The sequence below is a fragment of the Phyllopteryx taeniolatus genome, chromosome 2, assembly GCF_024500385.1.
Source record: "Phyllopteryx taeniolatus isolate TA_2022b chromosome 2, UOR_Ptae_1.2, whole genome shotgun sequence".
NCBI classification, from domain to species: Eukaryota; Metazoa; Chordata; class Actinopteri; order Syngnathiformes; family Syngnathidae; genus Phyllopteryx; species Phyllopteryx taeniolatus.
In genome coordinates, this window is record NC_084503.1 from 4,875,921 (window position 1) to 4,887,593 (window position 11,673).

The following is an 11,673-nucleotide window of genomic DNA, read 5'->3' on the forward strand; positions in this document are numbered from 1 at the left end:
TGGGACACCCTGTATATTTAGTAAAGCTAATGTGTGCAAACTATTCTAGCACTTACAGGAAAGTTGTGGTATCTGCTCAATGTGGGTGGGAAAAAAAGGAATGTTAAAAAAAATAGTAGTAGTAGTAATCCTCATTCCCATCACTGTTTTCTCTTAAGGGAATATATGCACTGCCACACAGCTGCAGGAATCTTTTTTTATTTTTTTAATGCTCATATAACGAGCAAGCCTCCTCTCGCACACATGTCATAGTGACAGATCTACAGACATATTGTATTGTCTCTCAGATATGAAAGTCATTGCCAACATCTTCCTGGAGTGAAAAATGTAGAATTGGACAATTCCTCAGTTAAAAAAAAAAAAAAAGTGATCGAAATGATAAAAAAAAAAGGGGGAAAAAAGTACTTCACTTGACTCATGTCTTGTGCAATAGGCAGAGGGAGGGCTGGCTCTGATGGGGATGTGGAGATAGGCTGGAACCTCATCTGCACAAAGCGGCTGTGCGCACATTATTTCATCTACTCGTGTGCCCCTAAATATATGACAAGTGGAAAAAGCATGAGCTCAGACTCCACAAGCTGGCAGATATAATCCAATCACGGCGCCGAGGGCCCAACTTGATGCATACATCATACTTTATATCTAATTTAAGACCGAGCTGACTGCACTTGATCATCACATTCCATTTCCCGCTCCAAAACATTAAATTATTGCTATTCCCGCGTGACGTGTAATTTCGGACACGAGAGCTGGAGCAAATCACTTGCAGACTACTTCATGAGGTGCTTATGAGTGCGAGACAAGGGGCCCCGGGGACCTGAGTAGAAGTATAAACAACCTCATCAGTGGACAATGTGAAAGCTTTGATAGAAAGCGTGTGAATGGTTCCTCCTTAACGACAAAAAAGTGCCCCATAATTGGGAACAGTCACTGAGGTGGGCTGTGATTAATTCCAGCACAATGAGGATCCTCTGCGGAGTCCGTTTGTTGTTGGACGTCATCCACACGGGCCACTCTGGAGCCTATCGGCAATCAGAAGGATGATTTCAGCAACATTTCCTAAAGGTTATCAAGGGGCATCTTTAGACGTCACTCTGACCTGCGTGATCCCTCTCTTCACATTAGGTTGTTTGAATTAACATGGCGAGCACTTTCGAGTGCTGGATGAGGGATGATGGGAAAAGGTACCGGCTGTAGCTGGCACATCTTATCTCCCGCATATTAGCAAAACCGAGACACGCTATTTGCCGTGTTGCCCGCCCACCGCGGCCAGCAACAACACTGTTCAAATGCAGTCCAGATGTCTCAATATTTCACGACCTTAACGTTATCAAGCGTGCCACTGATCGCTGCGCGATAACGCCTCACGTGATCTTAGACAAGCTGCGCCCACGTCTGCACCTCTTCACAGGCTCACACCAAGCTACATATTTACACTGAGACTATAATTTTTTTCTTTTAAACAGTCAAATATTTGATAGTAAACTCATGAGTCATAGAGCAAAAAACCTGCCACCCCAAGGGAATGATATGCGAACAAAAAACTGCAAAGGCAAAGCTATCAAGTTCTGATGCCTTGTGTATAAAGTGTAAGTGTACACCCTGCATTTGACCATATTTTTGACTAAAGTTTGTTCCCATCCAATGTCACAGAAAGTACTGTTATTCTGGTATCCATTGTTACATTGAATACTCGAGTTGGGGACACCGAGCAACGCGGCCAAAGGTGACTTGTACTTGACAATCGCAAAGAAAAAAAAAGAAAAATAATCAGCAACTCAGACGCAGATATGCATTATTGTATAACAGAATATATACATGCTGTATATATTATATCAGTACAGCCTGGCAGCAGCCGGCTGCTTGTCGCTTCAAACCGGGAAAGTTATTTTTGTTGTGAACGCCCACATGCCCATTGGTGCCTGAGACGCTCCACGCTTCGTTTATTTTAGCCACAAGGTCCTATGGAATCATAAATATATCCTGTTTCGAGAAAGTTGCCATGGATAGCATAAATTGTACTATGCGTTAGAACAATGTGATGATGGCCATGAAGCTTCTCAAACTGGGACTAAACTGCGTTCAGGGACAGAAAAACATTTTGCCGGACGAGCCATGGGCATCACCAGGCCCCCCTCTGGAGCCAGGCCTGGAGGCGGGGCTCGAAGGCAAGCGCCTGGTGGCCGGGCCTGCACCCATGGGGCCCGGCCGGGTAACGTGGGTCCCCCTTGCGTTGGCTCACCACCTGTGGGAGGGGCCATAGGGGTCGGGTCCAGTGCGAGCTGGTCGGTGGCCGAAGGCGGGGACCTTGGCGATCCGATACCCGGCTACAGAAGCTGGTTCTAGGGATGTGGAATGTCACCTCTCTGGCAGGGAAGGAGCCCGAGCTGGTGTGTGAGGTCGAGAAGTTCCAACTAGATATAGTCGGAGTCGCCTCCACGCACAGCTTGGGCTCTGGTACCAGTCCTCTCGAGAGGGGTTGAGATTCGCCCGGAGTTCCTCAAGGCTCTGGATGTTGTAGGGCTGTCCTGGTTAACACGCCTCTGCAACATCGCATGGACATCGGGGACAGTGCCTCTGGATTGGCAGACTGGGGTGGTGGTCCCCTTTTTAAGAAGGGGGACCGGAGGGTGTGTTCCAACTACAGGGGGATCACACTCCTCAGCCTTCCTGGTAAGGTCTATTCAGGGGTGCTGGAGAGGAGGGTCCGTCGGGAAGTTGAATCTCAGATTCAGGAGGAGCAGTGTGGTTTTCGTCCTGGCCGTGGAACACTGGACCAGCTCTACACCCTCGTCAGGGTCCTCGAGGGTGCATGGGAGTTCACCCAATCAGTCTACATGTGTTTTGTGGACTTGGAGAAGTCGTTCGACCGTGTCCATCGGGGGGTCCTGTGGGGGGTGCTTCGGGAGTATGGGGTACCGAACCCCCTGATACGGGCTGTTCGGTACCTGTTCGACCGGAGTTAGAGTTTGGTCCGTATATCCGGTAGTAAGTCGGACTCGTTTCCGGTGAGGGTTGGACTCCACCACGGCTGCCCTTTGTCACCGATTCTGTTCATAACTTTTATGGACAGAATTTCTAGGCGCAGCCGAGATGTAGAGGGGGTCCGGTTTGTTGGCCTCAGTATTGCATCTCTGCTTTTTGCAGATGATGTGGTTCTGTTGGCTTCATCAAGCCGTGACCTCCAACTCTCACTGGAGCAGTTCGCAGCTGAGTGTGAAGCGGCTGGGATGAGAATCAGCACCTCCAAATCTGAGACCATGGTCCTCAGTCGGAAAAGTGTGGCGTGCCCTCTCCAGGTCGGGGATGAGACCGAAAGAACAAGACCGAAAGAACAAGATCCCGGATACAAGCGACCGAAATAAGTTTCCTCCGCAGGGTGTTCGGGCTCTCCCTTAGAGAAGCTCGGTCATCCGGGAGGATCTCAGAGTAGAGCCGCTGCTCCTCCACATCGAGAGGAGCCAGATGAGGTGGGTGGGGCATCTGCCTCCCGGACGCCTCCCTGGTGAGGTGTTCCGAGACCCCGAGGACGACCCAGGACACGCTGGAGAGACTACATCCTTCGGCTGGCCTGGGAACGCCTCGGGATCCCCCCGGAAGAGCTGGATGAAGTGGCTTGGGAGATGGAAGTCTGGGTGTCCCTGCTAAAGCTACTGCCCCCGCGACTCGATGAATGGATGGAGCCATGGGCAAGGGAATGATCCATCCATCCATTTTCTGTACCGCTTATCCTCACTCGGGTCGCGGGCGTGCTGGAGCCTATCCCAGCCATCTTTGGGCGAGTGGCGGGGTCCACCCTGAACTGGTCACCAGCCAATCGCAGGGCACATATAAACAAACAACAATTTAGAGTCTTCAATCAACGTAACAGGCATGTTTTTCGGCTGTGGGAGGAAACCGGAGTACCCGAAGAAAACCCACGCAGGCACGGGGAGAACATGCAAAATCCACACAGGCAGGGCCTTGATTTGAACCCCAGTCCTCAGAACTGTGAGGCAGATGTGCTAACCAGTCGTCCACCGTGCCGCCCAAGGGGAATGATATGTTACACTGTGCCACCCCAAGGGAAAGATATGCGAACAAAAACTGCAAAGCCAAAGCTATCAAGTTCCGATGCCTTGTGTCTGTCCGAATGATATCTGAAAGGAATTGTATAAAGTGTAAGTGTACACCCTTTATTTGTACGGCCTGGCAGTGACGGGCTGGATGTCACTCCATACCCAGAAACATAGTTAGAAGCTCATATGATACGGCTTGGCATTTTTGATTGGTCTGCGACGCTGCGACACCGTTCACCTGCAATTCAAATTTGGAATCGCAGCAAAACTCACTGCCTGTACAACTGTGTGATAGTTCAGTCGCTCGGTGTGCAGCGGACTTTTAAGATCACACTATTTAACGATTATTCATAAGTTTATTATTGTTTGTGTACAAATAAAAACTATTAGGCAAGGAAAGCAGTTTGTGTTAATGGTTTGTTGGGTTTCACACTTTTGTGGAGCAGCTTGTCACAGTCCAGAGAGACAACATGTTGACGTAATGTTTATATCACATAATGTATTGTTGTGCCAGAACTTTTGGATGCTAAATAGTTGGGTGCTTGTTTAAGTTTCATAAAAAAAATGTTGATTATTTTAAAGTTAGCACCCGTTTTTAAGCAAGTTTGTGTAATTGAAAGTCCATCGGCCGTGTCGCTCGACTGTTCACACCGGGCAAAACGTCATCTAAGGATACCCTGAGAGTAAAAGCCCTTTCGGAAAAAACTGGTTTTCCTCCCATCTGACTGTCCAGGATCAGTTTTCTTCTGAGGAGGGCTGTGCTCCTTCATCGTGAACCTCTCTGTAGGCTGCCATGGAGCCACCGTCGGGACTGTAGCTCCCCATGGACATCTTCAATCCCTCGGACAGCTTCTGTGCTGCCAGCTTGGCCTGCAGCCCCTGTCGTGAACCACAACACATGACTAGGCTCGACAATGTAAGTTCAAAGTGCTGACCCAGGCTTTACAGACAGTCGTGGGCTTGCTACTGTAGCACAAAGCTTTCCACGAGTTAAGACAGAAACACTACTTATTTAAACACAGCATGCAGTCTTTGGATGCAGGATAAATGCTGCCCCCAAGAGCGCTTATAAGGATATGACATCTCCCTGCTCTCCGAGATGTTCAAATGCTATTATTCAAATCCACTATAGAAAATAAATAAAAATAGTATTATAATAATATAAGAATAAAATGTTGTACATAGATATAAACTATAACGATATATATATATATATATATATATATATATATATTATTATTTTTTTTTTTTATTTTTTTTTTTAATGTAGCATCTTTTTTCTCTGCAAAACTGTGCACTTACTTAAAGGTGCGTTTACCCTTAGTTAGGCACACCAATTCTTAACTGGTCGGCCGGGTCCCAAATGTGGGTGACAGCACTGCATTATGTTGAAAAATAGGATATACATCATTTGATAATACATTTTCTTCATTGCTCTTAACTTTCTGAAAGTGGTTTACGACTAGGAATAGGTAAATGTGGGTCCCAGGGTCTGTTGTCGTACTAGAGCGGCTCCAACTACCGGAGACAAATTCCTTGTGTGTTTTTTGGACATACTTGGCAAATAAAGATCATTCTGATTCTGATTCTGAGAATGTAGTAGAATAATTCACATGAGTATTATTATTATTATTGGCCAAACATTTACCATACATATCAGTACATAGATAATGCTCTTAAAATGTGTTTCTTTCTTTTTATACCACTTTGGTAACTGAGTAATTCTGTAGTAAGGGGTTAAATGACACTGAACTGGAAAAACAAAACGAACAAAAAAATACATGGTTTTACTGTCCACAACAGGTTACTCGACAACTAAGGGAACATAAAACAAATGAAGATGGAATGACCTCCCCCTCACTATTCATCCATCCATCCATCCATCCATCCATTTTCTGAGCCGCTTCTCCTCACTAGGGTCGCGGGCGTGCTGGAGCCTATCCCAGCTGTCATCGGGCAGGAGGCGGGGTACACCCTGAACTGGATGCCAGCCAATCGCAGGGCACATAAAAACAAACAACCATTCTCACTCACATTCACACCTACGGGCAATTTAGAGTCTCCGGTTTCCCAAAAACCTAAATAAGTTTGAAATGTTTTCTTACAAAAGTCTGCTAGCTTAATGCTAACACATAATGCAAAATGCCATAGAGGGGCTAACGAAACTTGCATTCATATTGAGGTCTTCCTTGTGTTTTATTGTCAAGTCTACGAGTAGTGTTTGTGTGTGTTACACTGGTTCCACGTAATCCGGAGCCACGGGCTGGTTTTTCCGGCGCAGGTGCGTCAGATGGGCGTCTACATGGTGGTCACCATCAAACCGGGAGTCGTCATCATGTGGGACAAGAAGACCTCTGTCTTCATCAAACTGGCGCCAGACTATCGAGTAAGATTAGATTAGATTAGATTAGATTAGCTAGAGCCACATCATAGCGGGGAACACTGTGGTCACATGTTCCCGGGGTCATCATCAGGAATCCTGGAAGGCCGAGAGAAGAATGGTGATTTTTTGTTTTTTTCCCAGGCTAGGGTGTGCGGCCTGTGCGGCAACTATGACGGAAACATCCGCAACGACCTGGCCAAGCGGTCCGGAGACAGGGTTACCGACGTGCTCCAGTTCGGGAACGGTTGGGCGGTGTCTGGGTCCGGCAGCTTCGACGCCGCCCGCCCCGTTCCGGTGCCTGACCCGTGCCGCGCCAACCGATACCGTGCCGCATGGGCGCAGACGCAGTGCAGCGTCATCATCGGCGTCACCTTCAACACCTGTCACGTGCGGGTAACCAAAAGCAAAAATTTGCAGGATATCCATTGATTGATTTCAACAAGACATGCCTCCAGATTGCAGGAATCGTGTGGTTTACCTGAGTATTTTCCGCACAACAATGAAAGCTAATGACATGTTTGCGTATTATCATACGCAGATCTCCAATTTGCAACATATAGATAAAGAACAATAAAGGGAGGAGTACTGACCCCTGCAGGACTCCACAGGTGACGTTACAATACTACATTGCCATGAAGTACATGGTGTGTCCTTTCTGAGAGATAAGAGCTAAACCAACAAGGTGCTAAGCCTTTGAAACCGATACACCTTCCAAGGCGATCTACTGTATACATATGATTGACGGTACCAAAGGCAGTGCTGGAGTCAAGTAATAATGCTAATCAGTGGCGGTATGGCGTATCTGTGAAGTGTTCAATTGCACAGGGAGACAGTTCCGGGGGGGGGTTAAAACGCCCCCCCCCCCCCCCCCCAACCAAAGGTGGAACGACCCCTAGAGCTGAAGAAACAACTACAATACAGAAAACAACTGTACAGGGTGGGATAACAATCCCCGAATTCACCACTAACCCAATAACCATTACCACAATTATTGAGAAAACGACCTTTGCACCAGATTTAACCACAACAGCAACTGAGCACACAGGAAATACACCCCAAACCTCTATTAGTACAACAACTACCAACGTTCCGCCAACAACCTCAAGTAGAAATTCAACCAAACCTGGAGACACAACCACCACAGAGAGAACAACAGTAAAAAGAGAGACGACAACAACACCCAGCTTCAACACTGGCCCAACAACACCTTCTACCACATTTGTTGGTGAAACAACAGCAGGAGTAACATCTCTGCCCTCTGTGGTTACCACAACTACCAAAGTGGAGACTACCACTAGACCCCGACAAACAACTACAAGTGGGAAAACAACCGGACAGGGTGAGACAACAAAACCTGAATTGGCCCAACAGCTACTTCAATCACAGTAGTTGGGAAAACAACAACTTCAGCACCAGGTGTCATAACTACAAAGTCTGAGTTGACAGAAACAACCTCCCAGCCATCTGTGACTACCACAACTATGAGAATACCAACAACTGTGCAGGGTGAGACTACCACACAACCAAAATTCACCACTTGATCAAGAACCACTGCCACAACAGTTATCAAAACTACAAGCTCAGTACCAGGTGTCACAACTACAAAGTCTAAGTTGACAGAAACGACATCCCAAACATCTGTGGGTACGTCAACTACTAAAATACAACCACCTCAACTAGCACTACCACCAGGCGAGGAGGAACAACCACCACAGAGGAAACAACAGTAAAAAGTGAGAAAACAACACCCAGTGTCCCCATTGGCGCAACAACCTGTACCACAGTTGTTGGTGAAACAACAGCTACCAAATCCACAGGAACAACATCCCGACCCTCTTTCAGTACCACAACTACCAACGTTCTGACAACAACCAAGGGACAAACTACGACCAGACCAGGAGAAACAACTCCCAAGAGTGAAATCAACCGTGCAGGGTGAGACAACAAAACCTGAATTCACCAACGGGCCAACAACCACTTCTACCACAGTTTCTGGAGAAACTACAACCTTAGTTCCAGGTTTAACAACGACAAAACATAAGCTAACAGGAACAACATCCCAACCTTCTGTGAATACTACAACTACCAAAGTTCCAAAAACAACCAAAGGGTTAACTACTACTAGAGCTGGAACAACTGTACAGGGTGAGACAACAAAACCTGAAATTGCCACTGGACCAACAACCACTTCAAACACAGTTTTTGGAGAAACTACAACCTTACTTCCAGGTTTCACAACTACAAAACCTGAGTTGACTGGAACAATGTCTCAACCCTCTGTGAGTACCACAACTACTAAAATACCAAGAACAACTTCAAGACAAACTACCACCAGACCTGAACAGACAACCACCAAAGAGGTAACAACAGTAAAGATTGAGATACCAACACCCAGAGTCACCTCTGGCCCAACAACATCTGCCACGGTTGTAGAAGCAACAACATACATTTTTGAAAATAATTTTACCTCTCCCACATGCTTTAAACACATTGAAACTTATTACAACACAATTAAACTTGGGAAGGTTTTAAAGTGTTCTTTAGCATGTGCGTGTGTTGTCACTCCCTTGCTCATACAGTTCCCCAAATAAAAGACAACGCTTGTTTATTTGTCACTCCCAGTTGAAGTTTACGATAATATTGACACATAAAACCAAAGAGAATTAAACATTGGATATTTAAACACCAAAATGTTCAACCAAACAAAAGCTAACTGCTAACTTAAGGGTAACACATTATGTGAAACGCCATAGACTGGCTAACGGAAATTAGCATCGATGTTGTGCTTATACTAAACCTTCAAACAACTGCTACTTTAACACACACAGAGCAGCAACACATACTAAAAGAGCATACAATACTCTAAAAATGAATAAATTCTCTGCTCTGTGGAATTAACAAATATTACTAGTACTGTCTCTTCTTCTTGCTTTTAATTACGCTGCAACTCTTTCAATAGACCTCAGTGCTCCCTGGCATGTTGTGGCACAATGTGGTACTACACTGAGTATGTGCACCTTCAATTCGGACTTGTCTCTATACTGTAAAACCCCATTCAAAATGGTCACTTCAAAATATACCGTGTCTGTACATACCGGTTCATTGTAAAATATTGAAGTTTTGTCATCAAACAAGACATTTTCTGTGTTTTTATTTTCACTTTTCCAGGTGTGTGCAGCATCTGGGGTGAGTCTCACTTCATGACCTTTGATGGCAAGTCTTACAGCTTCCACGGGAACTGCTCTTACTACCTGGTCAAGGAGATCATAGCAAAGCACGAGCCGACCGTGGTGATCAACAACCACGACTGCAACCTTCCGGACAGCAGTTTTTGTCCTCAGGCTCTCAACATCACTTACAAATCCTACCGAGTGCTGCTAACGCAGAGGAAGACTTCGGGACTTGTCAGCAATGTGGTGCGCAAATAGCTAAAGTCGGCGTGTCCAAACTTTGTCCTGGGGACCATTGCAGCCACCAGCTGTTTTTTAGGCTTTTCTTTTAATGTCGTGTGCTTGGGCTGTGGCGAAACAGTTTTGAACCTGTCGTGAAATATTAGGCAGATTTGGAGGTTTTTGGTGCATGCGAGTTAACCAGCAGTAATCCGGTCATACCTTAAGGAGGCTGCTGATATTGTCTCTGAAATACACCCTCCTGTGCCTGTTTTTGAAGAAACTCATCAACTCATTCATTATTTTTGCTTGCTTGTGGGCTTGTGGCCGAGATGCACAGGTGGATGCACCTGATTTTAAAAACAAATCTTATTTTGAAGTGATAATCAGGCCATTTTTTTTTTTGTTTGTTTGTTCTGACCGATTGGCATTTGTGACCTGCCATTGGAGGTCTAGGCTTAGCGCCGTTGGTTGGACGGACAGTTCCCGCAGCCTGCAGGTCGCCTCCACTGTTGAGGAGAGTGCGTACATTGCCCACGAGAAAGGGCTCCAGCCTCTTGCTGTCACGTGGTGCACCACTCCTCCTGTGCCCACCGTCGCGGAGACCGAGACACCCCGTGTGACGCAGCCATCATACCACATAGCCTGCCACCTTGTCGGTAGCCCCTCCGCGCCCAGCCACCGGGGCAATAAAGGCAAAAAGTTTGGACACCCCTGATCAAAACCTTTTGACTAGCTTGGCTGTAAACCTTCTCTAGGCATTGAATCGATCGGAACCAGACTGTTGTGGTTGTCTCAGAAGACATTTCGCCTCTCATCCGAGCATGCTTCATCAATTCATGCAACAAGGCTTAGTTAGGACTCACTAGCCTGAGTTGGTGTGGAAAAACTTTACCATTTATGCTCTAAGTGGAGGCATGGCCCAAACCACGAATGGTATCATTCTTTTGGAATGCAAAGCGACAGTCGTTAGGATGCCTGGCAGGACCATCGTGAGGTGGAAACTCCCTCATTAATATTCCATTCAGTTTTAAAAGTGGTAGTGGAGCTGCCTAACGGCCCGAGGAGACCGTATTTTTATTTATTTTATTTGCTGGAGGCAGAATTATTGATATCTTTGTAGGTGGGAGATCGGGAGTGTCATAAGCCACCTCCCCCGTTAAGGTATTGTCTTCCCACAATTGTGTAGATGGCCTCTCTCACTCCTCTTTCAAACCATCTGTCTTCGCTGTCCAGAATATAAACCTTTGTGTCCTCAGCGGAGTCTTGAACTGAGGAGTTTTCCCATCTGTGTTGTGACATGCTCAGTGGTTGTTTTGTTTCCCCAACGTACTGCATGTATCTGTACATTCATCACTGAACTTGATGAAAGAACTTGATGTTTCTTTCAGGCGTTCGTGAACCAGAAACAGATTTTTTCTGACTGGAGTAACTCAGTTCTGCGTCTGACCGGGAGGGAGCTGATGATCATACTGGAGATCCCGGAAATCCAGAGCCAGGTGCGCTACAGGGGCTCGTCCTTCAGCATCCACCTGCCAAACTCCCTGTTTGGCGGAAACAAAGAGGCACAGTGTGGTGAGTGACAATCAGGCTTCGCGCTTCGTTGGGAATCATTCACTCATTCCCTACTCCCTAAACACTGTATAAGGATTTTTATCGAGTGGACTATATAGTTCACTGAAATGTCAAAGAAAATCAGGAGGGATTCCCAACACAGCCTCAGTGTCAACATCCGCTAATCACAAAGTAGACGTTTGTGATGTCATCTCCCAGGGACGTGCAACAACTCCCAGTACAACGACTGCCGCTCCCCCAACGGTCAGGTGGAGAGCTGCTCCGAGTC

The 11,673-nt window shown here is 46.5% G+C and overlaps 1 protein-coding gene across 1 annotated transcript; it reads left to right on the forward strand.

The window, feature by feature from the left end:
* The first annotated feature begins 9,360 nt into the window (after window positions 1-9,360).
* On the forward strand, window positions 9,361-11,456 carry LOC133468679 (intestinal mucin-like protein). Its single transcript, XM_061754876.1, has 2 exons — window positions 9,361-9,857; window positions 11,222-11,456. Exons 1-2 carry the CDS (start codon window positions 9,642-9,644, stop codon window positions 11,411-11,413), a joined length of 408 nt encoding a protein of 135 aa, XP_061610860.1. The 5' UTR covers window positions 9,361-9,641; the 3' UTR covers window positions 11,414-11,456.
* The last annotated feature ends 217 nt before the right edge of the window (window positions 11,457-11,673 follow it).